The 19,007-nt window shown below is 42.5% G+C and overlaps 1 protein-coding gene across 4 annotated transcripts in view; it reads right to left on the bottom strand.

The window, feature by feature from the left end:
* AASS (aminoadipate-semialdehyde synthase) overlaps positions 1–11,011 on the bottom strand; it is an 80,520-nt gene extending 69,509 nt beyond the window's left edge. The window contains exons 1-2 of one of the 4 annotated variants that reach the window (XM_070369321.1): positions 10,876–11,011; positions 3,139–3,363 (exon numbers count right to left, since the gene is read on the bottom strand). In XM_070369321.1, coding sequence (XP_070225422.1) covers positions 3,139–3,348 — 210 coding nt within the window. In that variant the 5' untranslated portion in view covers positions 3,349–3,363; positions 10,876–11,011. Of the gene's footprint in view, positions 1–3,138; positions 3,364–5,021; positions 6,624–10,024; positions 10,791–10,875 lie in introns of those variants that run through there. The other 3 variants (XM_070369322.1, XM_070369320.1, XM_005894415.2) reach the window with 3 other exon arrangements.
* Between the last annotated feature and the right edge of the window lie 7,996 nt (positions 11,012–19,007).

Genomic DNA, 19,007 nt, shown 5'->3' with positions numbered 1-19,007 from the left:
ATCATTGATGTTTATTAATAAATTACTGTACGCTTTGCTAAGCTCTTTGGGTGAATTATTTAATTCTCAAAACTCCCATGAGGTAGATGCTATTATTATCCCCATTTTATCAATGGGAAACCCGAGTTTTACACATTAAACTGAGATTTCATAACTAGTACATAGAGGCCACAAAGAATTATTTCAGATTTTTAAATAAAAAGGTAGCATAATCCCAGGGATGGGGGAGCCTGGTGGGTTGCCATCTATGGGGTTGCACAGAGTCGGACACAACTGAAGTGACTTAGCAGCAGGAAGATCCAGGCAGAATTTTTAAGGCATCAGAGGTGGCAGTTAAATAAAATGAAGATAAATCTAGTTATGAATCTACTTGAAAGGAAAGCATAAATCTAGAGAAGAGACAGTAAAAGTAATAAACATGTTCATGTCTGGTTTCTCTGAAAACAATCTGCCCATTTATAGTAGACTGGTTAAATACATCATGATAAATCAGAGAGCAATAATAACAGAGTAATTACTACATAGACATTAAATAGAATGAAGCTGATTTCTATGAACTGACATAGATAGATTTCCAGGATATGCCTTCAGTTCAGTTCGGTTCAGTCACTCAGTCATGTCCAATTCTTTGTGACCCCATGGACTGCAGCACACCAGGTTTCACTGTCCATCACCCTCTCCCAGAGTTTGCTCAAACTCCATCCATCAAGTCGGTGATGCTGTCAAACCACCTCATGCTCTGTCATCCCCTTCTCCTCCTGCCTTCAATCTTTCCCAGCATCAGGGAATATGCCAAAGAACAAAGCAAGGTGTGAAAGAGTATATGCAGTACACAAGGTTCTGCATAAGATTAAAAGGAAAATAAGAAAACACATAACACACATTTTTGTAAGAAGAAACAGGAATGATAGATCAGAAACTAATGAAAACAGTAGCCTACAAGGTAGATAGGAATGGGATGGAGGGGATAAAGATAACAGCAAGACTTCTCTGTGTTGCATCTTTTTATATGGTTTTAATCTTTACGGAGAAGGCGATGGCAGCCCACTCCAGTACTCTTGCCCGGCAAATCCCATGGGCGGAGGAGCCTGGTGGGCTGCGGTCCATGGGGTCGCTAAGAGTCAGACACGACTGAGCGACTTCACTTTCACTTTTCACTTTTCACTTTCATGCACTGGAGAAGGAAATGGCAACCCACTCCAGTGTTCTTGCCGGGAGAATCCCAGGGTCGGCGGAGCCTGGTGGGCTGCCATCTATGGGATCGCACAGAGTCAGACACGACTGAAGCGACTTAGCAGCAGCAGCAATCTTTAAAGGGGCTTCCCTTGTGGCTCAGCTGGTAAAGAAATCCCCTGCAATGCAGAAGACCCAGATTTGATCCCTGGGTTGGGAAGATCTCCTGGAGAAGGGAAAGGCTACCCACTCCAGTACTCTGGCCTAGAGAGTTCCATGGACTGTATAGCCCATGGGGTCGCAAAGAGTAGGACACGACTGAGCGACTTTCACTTTCACTAAAGTGAGACTAAAGAATTCACCTGCAATGCAGGAGATGTGAGTTCGATCCCTGGGTGGGGAAGATCCCCTGGAGAAGGAATTGGCAACCCAACCTCGTATTCTTGCCTAGGAAATCCCATAGACAGAGCAGCTAGAGGGCTACAGTCCATGGGGTCGCAAAAAGTCAGATACAATTTAATGACTGAAAAACAGGAACAACATCTTTAAAACTTATAAATATTTAACTTATTTTAAAAATAAAACTAAATCAAAAAGGATTTAAAAGCAAATGTTAAAATTTAATAGAAACAAAAACAAATAAATCCAACTGGATATTACATTGACATGTAGCCACACAGAAAAACTACTTCAGATATGTTTTGAACACAGCATTCTGAATATTCTTTGTGAGATGCAGTCTAAAGACAAAAAAACCATTCTCCTAAGAAATATTAAATTCCATTCAGTGTCCTCTTACTGAGGACAGAGGATGAGATGGTTGGATGGCATCACTGACTCAATGAACATGAATTTGAGTTGGTGATGGACAGGGAAGCCTAGCGTGCTGCAGTCCATGGGGTCGCAAAGAGTCGGATATGACCAAACTGAACATTATATTCGTTTCAGGTATATACCAAAGTTAGTTTCAGGTGTATACATTGCAAAAGGATCACCACAATAAGCCTAGTTAACAATAAACCTAGTACTGTTCTAGATTAAAAGAACTAAAGATACATAATAATAAATTCAATGAACCTTATTTAAACCTTGCTTAAAATAAAAACCCTAAAAGACATTAGGGACAAGGGGAAATTTGAAATGGGTATATGTGATGATCTTGTGGGATTATTAATTTCTTAGGTGTGAAAATGAAACGACAATTATGGTTATGTAGAAAGACTATTTATTCCTAGGAAATGCATACTGAAGCATTTAGAGATAAAGTGTCATTGTCTGCAACATATTTTCAAATGGCTCACAGAAGAAAAACCACGTGCATGTCTCTGAAGTAAAAATAAAAGTTAAATCTGTGTCATAAGATTATGGTGAAGAATGAATGATGAATGTGAGGTGACTGGCAAGGTTAGGACTTGTGAACAAACTCTACGTAGTAAACCATTTCCTGGAGACGTCGGTCTTCCCTGTCCTAGAACCAGGGTCGCGCATGAAAGAATGATGGGATGTCATCCCTAAACTGGAGAAAGCATGGAATAAGTGAAAACAATACTTACTGGCTAAATTCTGGGCTCAAGAAAGTATTCTAACTAGAAGTCTCCTAACTATATAATCTCACTACAACTGAAGTAAAGAAATACTGTTGTGTGGTCCTTAACTGACACTAGCAAACCTTTTGAGCTTCCCTAGTGGCTCAGATGGTAAAAAATCTGCCTGCAATATGGGAGACCTAGGTTTGACCCCTGCGTTGGGAAGATCCCCTGGAGGAGGGCACGGCAACCCACTCCAGTATACTTGCCTGGAGAATCCTCAGGGACAGAGGAGCCTGATGGGTCGCAGAGTTGGACACAACTGAGCGACTAAGCACAGCACAGCACAGCTAACGTTTTAGGTTCACTCAGATGCTCTGTAATTTTCATACATAGAGTCATTTCACTTTCACATATCTTTACAAATTGGAAATATTACCTTATCGTGAATGGCTCGCCGATTGGAAGGCTGTATTAAGACCTTGTATCCCAGGTTGGTGATCCCTTTGACGTGCCGGGGAGCCAGAGGAGCCCGCCTTTCCCAGGCATTCACATCCTCCCGCCTCAAGGCCATCACCGCCTTGTGGTGAAGCCCTCTGGAGAGGCTGGGGCTCAGCCTGCCCAGTTTGGTTCTGGACACTCGCAGCATCTTGAAACCTGGTGACTGTAAAGACATTGTACGAGCAGGGCAATGAAAGGCAGGAGGGCTCACAGGTCAGTTCTGGTCTCCTGAGAAATCTGTTGTAAAATCTAACCAACCCGGGTGGTAACAGATTCAAGGTGGAGAAGGGAGAGGGAAAACCTGGATGACATTACAGTGTTCCTTTACCCAACCAAAACTGAACTTTCACAAACAAAGGTAAATCCAAAATTAAAAAGAGTCCCAAGCACTGACAGGACACTAATCAATATTCACTGTGTCAAAATCATGTTTTTAAAATATATGTTTTACCAAACCATACATTTAGCACAAAGGTTTTAAGCAAGTTAATCTACAAATACAGGAAGATCATTCATACCAATTTTAACGATGAAAAATTTAGAATCCTTTCATAATGTACAAGATCCTTGACAATCTAGCTCCAACCTCTTTCCAGTTTAATCTACTCAGTGTGTTTTACAGCCTGTTGTCGGTCACTGAACTGCTTTTTACTGGTCCAGGATGAGATGTGTACAGAAATAGAAAGTAGGCACTTAGAAATCTTTATATGACAGGATCATTTTTTCTAGTAATTCATTGGTATTGAATTTTATAAAAGCATTGGTTCTGGCAGATTGGAAAACAAAACAAACATGTTTTTACCACAGGTGTTAGAAGCTGGAAAGCATGTCCCTAAACCCCTGCCCCTCCCGACACCCCTCAGCCTCACTTTGCTGACCCTGTTGTTGCTTTTCGCCTTTCCAACCTGTCCTCTACCCTACCACCCCTCCCTGCTATTACATTAAACCCAGACCTGTCTTAATCAGTTCTCTAACTGCTGTCCCAGATTATATAACTCTATTCATTTGTTCAGTTAAGAAATATTTACAAGAGGCTTACTATGTGTCAGCACAGAGTAAATTGTACAAAAAATTCTAAAGCATAAATACTAAACAGTTTTCAAATGGGAACATAAACTTAGTCAGAGGTTATTTCAGATCATTTGGATGCTAAACCTTGCTTTTCTATGTTTAAGGTTGGCATCAAAATATAGATACTAAATGATCTTATATGTTCTGGAAATTCCCTAGCATATAGCAAAATTCTTATGGAACACATTTCTGTTACATCAGACTGCAATCTCTAAACCAGGCCCACCTTAAAGAGAGGGAAGCTTTGTCCAAACAATGGAACATACAAGTAATTTCCTAGAGGCGAACTACTTATCACCCTAGATAGAAAATTTGTAGGATAACTCACAACACAGAGTAAAAGAATAAAGCAAACAGCAAGGAGTCCAGCTAAGAAGGCTTTAGAAGAAGAAGGGCAGGGAGAGAAAACACAGCACACAGCAAGTAAACAGTCTGATCATGAGGAGTTCAGGCTAACTTTTACTCAGGCCAAATACAGATGATCAACATTTCTGTAAGACTTACATACTCTATCTAAGGCTTTGATTTTATATATATATATATATAGCTTTATTTTTAAACAGACTATGTTAACTCCAAGCCCATAACATTTATTCTCCCTCAAGCCAAAGGAAAATCTGCAATATTTCATAGAACTTGCAACCATATGTTTACGAATGAAATCAGTTCCAAAGACAAGTGATTTTTCTCAACATACTGACAAGCCCACAAACAGTCCCATCTTCCCAGCAGGGGTTTTATCTCACATACCATGGGTGACCAAGTGATCCTAATCTTCTATACTTAGTAGCAGTTCTTGGCACAAAGATTCGGAAACCTATCCAAGTAATTCAGTCTCTCTCCTCAGCCCAAGTTTGATTTAAAACCACAGCTTCCCCTTTCTCAGAAACACTCTTCTGCCTTCTCCTCTTCCTCCATACCTCCTTTGTTTGGAGTCGGGGGTATGGTGTGGGAGGAGAGACACAGACACATACACTCACGTACGTGTTTGCAGAGGCAGACTTTCCTGGGGAAGAGGAAAGTAAAGTAGCACAGGCTGACCTTCTCTGTTTTGTTTAGGAAACTACTTTCACTTTCACTTTTTGGAGGGAATCCTTGAATCCCAATTCCTAACACTTTGTTTCTAAAGAAATAGAACAACAGTTACCACTGATTTAACATTATATGTCAAGCACTATGCTTAGCACTTTATAGACAGTATTTCATTTCCTTCTTGTGGCAATCTAATTAAGCAGATACTATTATTCTCATCATTTTACAGATGAAGCAACTGAAGTGAAATCCGACTAGCTAGGTTAACAGTTAATGCTAGGGATTCTTTGCCGAAGCCTGCAAATCCACACCTCTCATATCCGGCACATGTTACTCCTGCCAGCTCAATTCAGAAAGAAATCAGATCCATATGGTATTGGCTATATGACCAGTTCTCCCACAGCATGGGGTGCGTCCATCCTACATGTCACCAAAAATCCATCCTGAGCCCCGGCCAAGGTAAATTTTAAGTTTCTGGATGCTTAGTAAGGAGATGATTATAGAAGAGTCTGATTATATCAGTAACTGCTTGAGCCTTGAACCTTGCTCTCAAGTATAAAACTTCCTGGGACCACCATTCATTTCATTCTCAGGTCATCAAGAAATATGTAACAGTGAGAATTTCTGAATTGCTCCAAGATAGAATATGCACAGAGTCGGACATGATTGAGCAACTGAACTGAACTGAGGGTATTATGACTCATTAGAAAAGACCCTGATGCTGGGAAAGATTGAAGGCAGGAGGAGAAGGGGACAACAGAGGATGAGATGGTTGGATAGCATCACTGACTTTATGGACATGAGTTTGAGCAAACTCCGGGAAATAGCGAAGGACAGGGAAGCCTGGCATGCTGCAGTCCGTGGGCTCGCAAAGAGTCGGACAGGACTGAATTCAACAATAAAATACAAAACAGAGTTAGGCTTGGCCCCTTCTAATTTCTGTTGCTTTCATTGGGATATGTAAAAAGGATTAGACACTCTTTATTAAAGAAAATTTAAGGCCATATCATCTCTCTCTAGCCCCCAATCAGAAATGTGCTCTTTGTCCATATATTTTAGATCTTTGAAATAATTCCACTAGAATACAATCCAGTGACTCACACTAAAACCACCAAATCACAGGGGGAGATTTCTCAATGTCAAGTTGTTTGCATACAATCAGGCATACATTTTGGTTAAATTCAGAGTGACTAAGGATGGAGTAGCCTTCAGTTGACTAAAATAAATAAAGGGTGAGAAATGCAAATGATTTATACCCTCACTTCCAGTTTATTCAAAACATGCAAGTATATTTAAAAAGCCACGATGGGACTTCCCTGGTGGTTCATTGGCTAAGACTCCAAGCTCCTACTGCAGGGGGCCCAGGTCTAACCCCTGGTCAGGGAACTAGACCCCACATGCCGCAACTAAGGATCCCACATGCCTCAAAGAAGATGGTAGATCCCGTGTGCTGCAACTAAGACCTGGCCCAGCCAAATATATAAATATATTTTTTAAATTAAAAAAATAAAAGCCGTAGTTTCCCAGGAAGCCCTGATGCAATAAAGGCAAGCAACTTCATGACCATGAATCTTAGCCCACACTACATATTTGGCATCCAGACCATAATGATCCTGAAGAGGTTCATAAGAGTTCCAAATTAACAGAACACCTAGTGATAGCCTAGAACTCCCCCAAGGCTTGTTAGAACAAGACTTGAACATGAACATGAACAAGGCTTGAATGAGGCATGACCATGAGGCTTGAACACCGTCCTCCATATACTTCTATTTCCTGTTGCATAGCTATATTCTTTTAATGTTAAACTGGTTACAAAGTGAAAGTGAAAGTGAAGTCTCTCAGTCGTGTAGGACTCTTTGGGACCGCATGGAATATGGCCTGCAGGCTCCTCCATCCATCCATGGGATTTTCCAGGCAAGAGTACTGGAGTGGGTTGCCATTTCCTTCTCCAGGGGGATCTTCCTGATCCAGGGATCGAACCCGGTGTCCCATATTGTAGGCGGACGCTTTTACCGTCTGAGCCACCAGGGGAGTCCAGGGAGTTGGTGATGGATAGGGAGGCCTGGCGTGCTGCGATTCATGGGGTCGCAAAGAGTCGGACATGACTGATCGACTGATCTGATCTGATCTGATCTGAAAAACAAGTAGACTTGGAGGGAGAGGCGTATCTGTTAGTGTTAATTAACCTGATCTAAGATTATCATGTGTTCTCAAGTCCATCAACTACTCAAAGTCATCCAAAGATAATACCACCTACCAGTCTCCTGGTCTCTAGCCTACAAATGTAGCTTCACTGAGATGGAATGCAAAGTTAGTTCTGAATTGGAGTCTTATCCACAATGTTTATTTGCTTAATTTCTTTCTTTGTTAAACTCTATAAATTCTTTGAAGAAATGAACTGTTTTCCTCATCTCTATATTTCTAGTGACTTCCCTACAGGAGAACTTAAATATTTGGCGAAAGAATGAATAAATAAATGAGCAGATTTAAATGAATGTAATAAAGACCAGCAAAGCAAACAAAATAGACTCATGAATAAGAACAGGATTTCATGTTTACCACTGGCCCATCAAGGCTCACAAAAGATGTAATCTCTTGTCAAGATCTCATAGATCAATGAATATTATGAAATACAAATAAAAATGGTATTAAAATCCAGATCTGGTTGCTGAGACATATAACTAGATATGGGACTCCTTCCTTGACTTCAGTTTCATAATTCAGGCTGGAATATAATGCTAACATCCTTTTCAGCTTTAATATGCTGATTCTATTCAGTACAGTATATAGAGGATGAGATGGTTAGATGGCATCACTGATTCCGTGGACATGAATTTGAGCAAACTCCCAGAGATAGTAAAGGACAGTCCATGGGGTCGCAAAGAGTCGGACACGACTTAGCAGCTGAACAACAACAACATTAAGTATAGTAGTGACTGGACACTGTGGATTACAAAGGCATTCAAATTTTAGAACATAAACAGGCACTCTCACTCATGAAGATATAGCCAAAGTACACAAACAGGGAAACAAAATACCAAAAGCACTATGAAGAAAGACAGGATATTCACCTAAGTTACCTGCATTAACTGCAGTGACCAGGAGCCAAAAATAGGAGGGGGATACCTCACAAAAAATTCTGACTACTCTCCTCCATAAACGGCCTGGGTTCCTCAGCTTCCCACTTACTCAAAGACCTTGGTGAGTATCTGTCTGTACTTCACCTGCAAAATGGGATTTATACCTACTTCATAGGGTTATTGCGGAGAAGGCAATGGCACTCCACTCCAGTACTCTTGCCTGGAAAATCCCATGGATGGAGGAGCCTGCTAGGCTGCAGTCCATGGGGTCACTAAAAGTTGGACACGACTGAGCAACTTCACTTTCACTTTTCACTTTCCTGCACTGGAGAAGGAAACAGCAACCCACTCCAGTGTTTTTGCCTGGAGAATCCCAGGGATTGGGGAGCCTGGTGGGCTGCCGTCTGTGGGGTCGCACAGAGTTGGACACGACTGAAGCGACTTAGCAGTAGCAGCAGCATAGGGTTATTGAGAAATTTATTTGCATTAATAGGCATAAAGTGCTGAGCATGTCATAAACACTCAGTAAATGCTAAGCAAAAGGCTGCAAAGCTGCCCTCTCCTCAAAGGTAAACACAGCCATCCATCACCCCTGACAGTAGAACATCACTTTCCCTTCCTCTGGGTCACACTGTGGGGAGGCCTTCACAATGACTCTATGTTCATCCCTCCCTCTTCTTACTTCTTTAGAAAAAAAAATTTAAAAAGCCCAGTAAGCCTTCTCTTTACCTTCACCCTTCAGGCATGAGGGTTCAAGATAATAAGTTATCATTTTAATACTATAATTCATCAAATTTAAATTACTTTTTTTTCACATTTTAGCATCCTTGAAAGGAGGATACATCTAATAATCGACTGTATCTTAATTCTATGAATATGGTAATAACATTGTTGGTTACTTTCCATTCCAGATATACAGCATTTCTGTGATTCCAGAAATTCCACAGAATTTTTTGTGGCCTCACCACAGAAACTTGTCACTGTTTGTAGTGTTATCTCTATGAGAAAATTAATACAAGAATATGTGGAAAAAATGAAAATTTTGTGTTAAATGGGATTGGTTACCCACCAAAGATCATTTCCAAAATCCTGCTAATGCTTGAGGACTGGTTAGTTATGGGATACATTTTCAATTACAAATAAATCAGAGTTCTGATGATGCTGTCACCAATAACAAGCGAGGCTGATAACAAATAGGATTTTCTGGAGAGTGGGAAAGTCACTTGGGGACATTGACTTAAACCTTTGTCCTCCTAGCTCATTTTGCAGAAGGGGCCACCAGGTTACACAGCTAGAACATTCTGTGGCCCACAGGTTCACTCCTCTGTATAGCAAAAAAGGGGGAGGAGGAGTGAGAGGAGTTCACAACACACCTATATAGAAGCAGCCCACACCCAGTGTCATGGTTGGTTTTTGTTGCTGTTGTTGTTGTTTCAATATAGAGTATATGAAAGCCATATGTCAAAGTCGATGAGCGTTCACTCCTGTGCACAGCTAGGTCGCCCTAATCAATTACATTTTCACGTCCGAATAACTGACGACCCACAACATCAAAAAATGCTCGTCTTCGTTCGAGTTATTAAACACACTCTCTCCCTCTCCCCACGCCACAAGCCACTTCCACTCTCTTAAAATCCGTACCTGGAAAGCATATTTCTTCCAGAAGTAGCCAGGGCATTTAGCCCCATTGAGTTAAACAGGGTATTTAACTGCTTCTAACCGCGCCCCCTCCGCGGGCGAACTCTCCCACTGGCCTGCACGGCGCCTGCGGAGTCTCAGAAATTCAGGAAACGCAGATATCCAAACATTCAACTTCCGCACTTTTCCTGTCTGTCAGAGGATGGAGGGGGATGGCCCCCATCCCAGAGAAAGGTCAGGTCCACATGGGCAGTGTGAATAAGTTTGTGATCCGAATTTGTTTAAGCAGGCCAGGGGCTGAAAAGGTCAACCAGTAACCGCGCTGAAAGAAAGCCTGGGGGTGCGAGCGTACTGGGCGGGAGGGGCGGTGCCCGCCGCCATCCGTCAGCCACCCGCCGCAGCCGCCTATCTAAATAAGCACACAGTCCAAGAGTTAACAGAGGCTTTGTTCTACAACTTCAATACCAATTCTTTACTCCCCAGCAACCGCCCCCCACCTCAGCCCTGGCCAAAAAAGAAATCCACGTTGCCATCCCTTCTCCTGCATATACAGCAATTCCGGGGCTACGCCCACTGCCCCCGACTTCCCACCCCTCGTCCGCAGGGAAACGCTCGGGGAGAGGCCTGGAGAGGAGGCCCGAACGCTCTTCACGCTCTTCCCCACTCTTGTCCCGGCAACGGCCGGCGTCCGCAGAGTTCCCGGGTCCCCAGCGCCGCAGGGAGGAGTAGGCAGAACACTCGCCCACACCTCCCGGCGGATAGGCAGAGCCCCGCCAGCGGTCTCCAAACTCATCTCACAGGCTGAGCCCACTGCCCATCAGCTCAGCTCCTCCTGGCACCCAACCCGCCCTCACCTCGTCCGGTCCCCGCCGCCTGTGAGCTCCCGGGCCCTGGGAGGGGAGGCTCCAAATTTCCAGCCGAAATTGGGATGCAGGCGGTGAGGAGGAGGTGTTTGCTCAACTTCTTAGGACGTCATGACTCCTCCTCCACAGCCAATCAGCACCCGCCCTGAGGGAACAACCTTCTTCTCCTCCAATCGGCGGCGCTGCCAGGTACTAGTCATACCCTGCCCCAGCTCCACCCAGAAAATCTTTCTGCCTTTTTAGATCTCTGACCTACGTCCGTAGCCGGGGACCTCACGTCCTTCCAGGATGGTTATTGACCAAGTTTGTAACTGTCCGCAGCAGGGGACAAGCGGAGACGGTGAAGGAAATAGTCCGAACATTACACGTTCAACAGATGGATATATCTCCGGGGGTGGGGGGGGGGAGTTTCAAACTCGTGTATATCACGCTCGTTTAGCAATATGCACTTCCCAAAACATTTTCACAGCCTCACAACAAAACTGCGAAGCCTGGTGACCGTTCTTAGAGCAGTTTTAGAGTCCAGCAAACGGAGACTGAAAAATTAAGTGTTGTGTGTCCACATCCAATGAACATTAATTTTCATTAATGAATTTAATAATTTTACATTGAACTTTATTCTTATAAATAGTGTGTAGGCCCAGAGGTTTTTCGCTCAAATCAATGAGATGATCAGAGTTGCGTGCTTAAGGGAATATGGCCTAGGTAGTGTATAGAAGGGATTTGAGTAAAAATGATAGTGAAAACTTTAAAAGGACAGTCAACACTACAGGTAAGTATGACAGGTTAGAGGAAGAACTGAAGCAAATTTGGTGTTTCAAGCTTGGCTAAGTGGTGATTAGGAAGTGGATGATACTGAGAACAGTGCAGAGAAACATAGCAGGAAGGAAAGGCTTTAGAGGAATGATTAGGAATATGATCTTGGCTATGTAAAGCTAAAGATGCAGAGGGAAAACTCAACTTCCAGAGAAGGCTCTAATTTTCTTTGTAATTGGAGATATGAGTGGAGTTTATAAAAATGTTCTAGGTTCAATATTGTTGACATGAGCGTTTAAACCCAGCTGTGGCAGGTATGAGAAAAGTACATGTTGGAGAAAATTTTCAAAACAGAAGTAAATATTACCCTCTGGCCACTGACACCCTAGGAAGACTACAGATGGACTTCGTTTTTCAGCTTCTAGAGCTGCAGCTAGTATTCACAAAACGGATATTCTCCTGTTTTCCAGGGCCAATTATCCAGGACTTTCTTTTCTTTTCTTTTTTTGTCTGTGCTGGGTCTTTGATGCCCACAGGCTTTTCTCTAGTTAAGGAGAGTGGGGCCTACTCTGTCGTTGAGGTACATGGGCTTCTCACTGCAGTAGTTTCTCTTGTTGCAAGCATGGGCCCTAGGGCTCTCAGACTTCAGTAGTTGAGGCACGAGGGCTCATAAGTTGTGGCTCCCAGACTCTGGAGCACAGGCTCAATAGCTGTGGCACACAGGCTTAATTGCTCTGCGGCATGTGGGATCTTCTCAGACTAGGGATCAAACCCATGTCTCCTACACTGGCAGGCAGATTCTTTATCATTGAGCCACCAGGGAAGCCCTAGTCAGGGCTTTTAAAGAACACTGGACTTTGTCACATATGCATGAATTCTTAATACTCATTGGGTGTGGATATGCTATACTTAATCTTTCAGTCTCAGTTTGCTGAACTCTATAACTGTTCTAAGAATTGTCATCTGGCTTCACAGGCTTGTTATGAGGCTGTGAAAATATTTTGGAAAGTGCATATCACTAAACAAATGTCATAGTCATGAGTTCAAAGCTTTTTTCCAGGAGATACACATGTCTGTTTAGTGTGTCATGCCCAGACTCTTTTGCCCATGGTCCTTCATACAGTGTTTGAGTTCCTTCAAAATGTGGCCAAAATCAGCCATCTCAGCTTTATGCAACAACAACACCAGCCTGAAAAGAATAGTGAACCACAATCTGTCCTTTGTTATCTCCTAAGGATTAAGAGCCTGGATCAGAATCCTTACTTTTCCTCCTCGAAGTATAAATCATGAATAAGCTACTTAGTTTTCAAAAAAACCTAGATTTCCTTATCTATTAATAGGAAAATAATAGGGACTACTTCAGGGGTTATTGTGGGGATATAAAATGAGATGATGTCCAAAGTGCTCTGCCAAGCATCTAGCTAAGAAACAGACAATTATTATTTATTTTCCCAAAGTCTCTTGTTGTCTATTTATCTGCAGTTTTCTGTCGTTTCAATTAGGTAAATTAGGAGACATGAAGGGAGTATATGCAGGGATAAAGGAGGGCAACAGATAAAAGATGGTGATGCCCACTTGCTCTCCAGGACTAGAAACAGTGAGACACCTGTAGGCCTTAATAGGTCCAGAGGAAGAGACAGTTACCAGAACACAGAAAGAGCTCTACCTGGGCTGTCGCAGAAGCTATAGGGAAAGCCACCAGACAGTGATGACTTTTGACAGGAATGGAGATGCCTAAGGAATCAATAAGCCTGCCCAGAGAGGGATTTATCTAAAGCAAGGGTCAATAAACTCTCTTTTTCTGTAAAGGACCAGAAAATTAATATTTTAGGCTTTGCAAGCCATTAAATCTCTGTCACAATTCACCAATTCTGACATCTGGAGACTAAAAGCAGCCACAAACAATACTTAAATGAATGAGCATGGCTGTGTGCCAATAAAATGTTATTTGCAAAAATTAACTGCAGGCTAGATTTGGACCCAGGGTCATAGTTTGCAGAACCCCAGCCCATAGAATGAATAACCCGACTTCCTTCTCCTGCCCTCCCACCTCCTGCTAGTGCTTTCTACAAATTTGACACAAGGAAAGCCAGAGGGCTGATACAGTCCATAAAGGCCAACCCTTCAGGGACAGAGCAGGTACAGAGGAGACAGGAGTTCTAGAAGGTTCAAAGGAGCATATTCAACACAAAAGGTATTCAAGACATGCTTGTTGAAATGAATGATTGATCACCGTGAATTACTCTGCAAATGGTGGAACACTTATGGGAAAACTATCAAAACTGCATCCCTCAATGGGCACCGCCTGGAAAGGCTCCTGGATTGTGGTGACTCTGGAGCCTGTGATGCTCCGTTAGCTCTCTCTTTACTTTATTTTGAAATCCTGTGCACTTCTGACCTGGTAATGAAATATTAACCTGGCCGAAAAAAAAAAAAATCCTTCCCTTGAATTCCAAACCATCACTCAGATGTTTATGGTGCTCAAGGATTTTGCAAAATAGGCACATGAAAAATACTCATCCTTAAAATGGGAGAATTCGAAGGTTTTTCATCATAGTGATTGTTGTAATAAGTGTGACAGGTATCAGAAATTTCTTCACAATTGAGAGACAATAAATGCAAGAAAAACAAAGCTTGGATACACCTAAAGTGCTTTCAGAGGACTTCTGCAGTCAATCCTTTAGACTCCTTCAATAGGGGAGAACCCTTCTACCCATGTAGGGTGCTAGGTCAATACTCTTGAAATTGGAAAGTTGGGTCTAGGCCACTCAAGTTGCCTCTCTTTCTCCACATTCTTTGACTTTGTTCCCTTGTTCCTTACTTTGGTTCTGTTCTTCCTGAGAGGCCATAAGGGTAGTAGTTAGGCACGTGAGCATTGCAGTGAGCCAGACCTAGACTTCATCCCTCCTTCACCAACTCTCTAGCAAGTCATTTTCCCATCAGGACATTGGGAAACATGATAATGTTCTCAAGAAGTTTAAGTGACGGACATACTCAATATGCATGAACTATTATTGAGATTTACTGTTTTACTCTGTTTCATGCACTTCTTTCTTTGTATTCAGAACTCATTCTCAATCTTATGTGAATTTTGCCATAAAAAGAAAAGAGGTGGACATTTGATCTATTGATCTCAAGACTCTATGTTTCTCACATGAACAGTAAATTTCACAGTATCACCTATACCACTCACCCTAATAAGATATTCAACTTATTATAAATAAACGTCTTACCGACAGGAAGTACCAAGTCTTATGTTGTTTAAAATAAGAAGTAGTTTAGGAAAGAAAAATATCTAAGTGACAATTACTATTGTTGCCTAACTCCCAAATTATCTTGGGAAGGAAATGTACCTCCTTTACCACCAAGGAATCTAAAAATCTGATTAGGTAAGGTAAGAGCAGGAACCATCCACAGAAAAGTCATAATTCCTGCAACAGTTTCTGGGTGGAAACAGTGATGTCCTGGGGGATTATATTTGCCCCCACCTTAGATGAATAAAGCAGATAAAACTACTTTTTATTTCCCCTCCTCTGCCGTTACCAGTATCATTATTTCAGGAGCCTTCCTGCAAAAAAGAATTTTTAAGAAAATTCCAAGGCCCAGGATCAACATTTGTTGGTTTCACAAAATCCCCAAGAGTTCACAACATCCCTCAAGAGTTATGCATCAAGGCTTAACTCACTGGACAGGTTTGCTGCTCACCATCATCTGCTTAGTAATTGTTATTATAAGTCTACCAGGATCTCTAAATTTCCAGTTCCACATCTCTACATTTTATAAATTGAGTAACAATTATATGCTATGGTAATACAAGCAAGTACTGCATTTCGGACTATTTTGGTGACCATGATGGCTACTCCATTTCTTCTGAGGGATTCCTGCCCGCAGTAGTGGATATAATGGTCATCTGAGTTAAATTCACCCATTCCAGTCCATCTTAGTTCGCTGATTCCTAGAATGTCGACGTTCACTCTTGCCATCTCTTGTTTGACCACTTCCAATTTGCCTTGATTCATGGACCTGACATTCCAGGTTCCTATGCAATATTGCTCTTTACAGTATCGAACCTTGCTTCTATCACCAGTCACATCCACAGCTGGGTATTGTTTTTGCTTTGGCTCCATCCCTTCATTCTTTCTGGAGTTATTTCTCCACTGATCTCCAGTAGCATATTGGGCACCTACTGACCTGGGGAGTTTCTCTTTCAGTATCCTATCATTTTTGCCTTTTCATACTGTTCATGGGGTTCTCAAGGCAAGAATACTGCAGTGGTTTGCCATTCCCTTCTCCAGTGGACCACATTCTGTCAGATCTCTCCACCATGACCCACCCGTCTTGGGTGGCCCCATGGGCATGGCTTAGTTTCTTTGAGTTAGACAAGGCTGTGGTCCTAGTGTGATTAGATTGACTAGTTTTCTGTGAGTATGGTTTCAGTGTGTCTGCCCTCTGATGCCCTCTTGCAACACCTACCATCTTACTTGGGTTCCTCTTACCTTGGACATGGGGTATCTCTTCACGGCTGCTCCAGCAAAGCGCAGCTGCTGCTCCTTACCTTGGATGAGGGATATCTCCTCACTGCCGCCCCTCCTGACCTTCAACATGGAATAGCTCCTCTAGGCCCTCCTGCGCCCGCGCAGCCACCACTCCTCAAACGTGGGGTAGCTCTTCACGGCCACCGCCCCTGGCCTCCGACTGGGGTAGCTCTTCTCGGCCATAAGTGTGCTGGTCGCAATCTCAAAAAGGACAGAACGATCTCTGTTCATTTCCAAGGCAAACCATTCAATATCACAGTAATCCAAGCCTATGCCCCAACCAGTTATGCTGAAGAAGCTGAAGTTGAACAGTTCTATGAAGACCTACAAGACCTTTTAGAACTTACACCCAAAAAATATGTCCTTTTCATTATAGGGGACTGGAATGCAAAAGTAGGAAGTCAAGAAACACCTGGAGTAACAGGCAAATTTGGCCTTGGAATACGGAATGAAGCAGGGCAAAGACTAATAGAGTTTTGCCAAGAAAATGCACTGGTCATAGCAAACACCCTCTTCCAACAACACAAGAGAAGACTCTATACATGGACATCACAAGATGGTCAACACCGAAATCAGATTGATTATATTCTTTGCAGCCAAAGATGGAGAAGCTCTATACAGTCAACAAAAACAAGACCGGGAGCTCACTGTGGCTCAGATCATGAACTCTTTATTACCAAATTACTTAAATTGAAGAAAGTAGGGAAAACCACTAGACCATTCAGGTATGACCTAAATCAAATCCCTTATGATTATACAGTGGAAGTGAGAAATAGATTTAAGGGACTAGATCTGATAGACAGAGTGCCTGATGAACTATGGACAGAGGTTCGTGACATTGTACAGGATCAAGACCATCCCTAGGAAAAGAAATGCAAGAAAGCAAAACGGCTGTCTGGGGAGGCCTTACAAATAGCTGTGAAAAGAAGAGAAGCGAAAAGCAAAGGAGAAAAGGAAAAATAAAAGCATCTGAATGCAGAGTTCCAAAGAATACCAAGGACAGATAAGAAAGCCTTCCTCAGCAATCAATGCAAAGAAATAGAGGAAAACAACACAATGGGAAAGACTAGAGATCTCTTCAAAAAAATTAGAAATACCAAGGGAATATTTCATGCAAAGATGGGCTCGATAAAGGAGAGAAATGGTATGGACCTAACAGAAGCAGAAGATATTAAGAAGAGGTGGCAAGAATACGCAGAAGAACTGTACAAAAAAGATCTTCACAACCCAGATAATCACGATGGTGTGATCACTGACCTAGAGCCAGACATCCTGGAATGTGAAGTCAAGTGGGCCTTAGAAAGCATCACTACGAACAAAGCTAGTGGAGGTGATGGAATTCCAGTTGAGTTATTTCAAATCCTGAAAGATGATGCTGTAAAAGTGCTGCACTCAATGTGTCAGCAAATTTGGAAAACTCAGCAGTGGCCACAGGACTGGAAAAGGTCAGTTTTCATTCCAATCCCAAAGAAAGGCAATGCCAAAGAATGCTCAAACTACCGCACAATTGCACTCATCTCACACGCTAGTAAAGTAATGCTCAAAATTCTCCAAGCCAGGCTTCAGCAATACATGAACCGTGAACTTCCAGATGTTCAAGCTGGTTTTAGAAAAAGCAGAGGAACCAGAGACGAAATTGCCAACATCCGCTGGATCATTGAAAAAGCAAGAGAGTTCCAGAAAAACATCTATTTCTGCTTTATTGACTATGCCAGAGCCATTCTGAAAGAGATGGGAATACCAGACCACCTGACCTGCCTCTTGAGAAATCTGTATGCAGGTCAGGAAGCAACAGTTAGAACTGGACATGGAACAACAGACTGGTTCCAAATAGGAAAAGGAGTACGTCAAAGCTGTATATTGTCACCCCGCTTATATAACGTCTATGCAGAGTACATCATGAGAAACGCTGGGCTGGAGGAAGCAATATCAATAACCTCAGATATGCAGATGACACCACCCTTATGGCAGAAAGTGAAGGGGAACTAAGAAGCCTCTTGATGAAAGTGAAAGTGGAGAGTGAAAAAGTTGGCTTAAAGCTCAACATTCAGAAAACGAAGATCATGGCATCCAGTCCCATCACTTCATGGGAAATAGATGGGGAAACAGTGGAAACAGTGTCAAACTTTATTTTTGGGGGCTCCAAAATCACTGCAGATGGTGACTGCAGCCATAAAATTAAAAGATGCTTACTCCTTGGAAGGAAAGTTATGACCATCCTAGATAGCATATTAAAAAGCAGAGACATTACTTTGCAAACAAAGGTCCGTCTAGTCAAGGCTATGATTTTTCCTGTGGTCATGTATGGATGTGAAAGTTGGACTGTGAAGAAGGCTGAGTGCTGAAGAATTGATGCTTTTGAACTGTGGTGTTGGAGAAGACTCTTGAGAGTCCCTTGGACTGCAAGGAGATCCAACCAGTGCATTCTGAAGGAGATCAGCCCTGGGATTTCTTTGGAAGGAATGATGCTAAAGCTGAAACTCCAGAACTTTGGCCACCTCATGGGAAGAGTTGACTCATTGGAAAAGACTCTGATGCTGGGAGGGATTGGGGGCAGGCAGAGAAGGGGACGACAGAGGATGAGATGACTGAATGGCATCACTGACTCGATGGACGTGAGTCTGAGTGAACTCCGGGAGTTGGTGATGGACAGGGAGGCCTGGTGTAGTGCGATTCATGTGGTTGCAAAGAGTTGGACACGACTGAGCGACTGAACTGAACTGAACTGAATACAAGCAAATCGGGGAAATGCAAATTTTGGAATATATTTTGGAATATATCTCCTTGGAAAATAATGAATCTAATATATTCAAATGTAACTAAAACATATTC

Source organism: Bos mutus, chromosome 4 (genome assembly GCF_027580195.1).
Source record: "Bos mutus isolate GX-2022 chromosome 4, NWIPB_WYAK_1.1, whole genome shotgun sequence".
NCBI classification, from domain to species: Eukaryota; Metazoa; Chordata; class Mammalia; order Artiodactyla; family Bovidae; genus Bos; species Bos mutus.
Note: the sequence above shows the minus strand (reverse complement) of the source record. Positions and strands in the feature narration are given on the sequence as shown.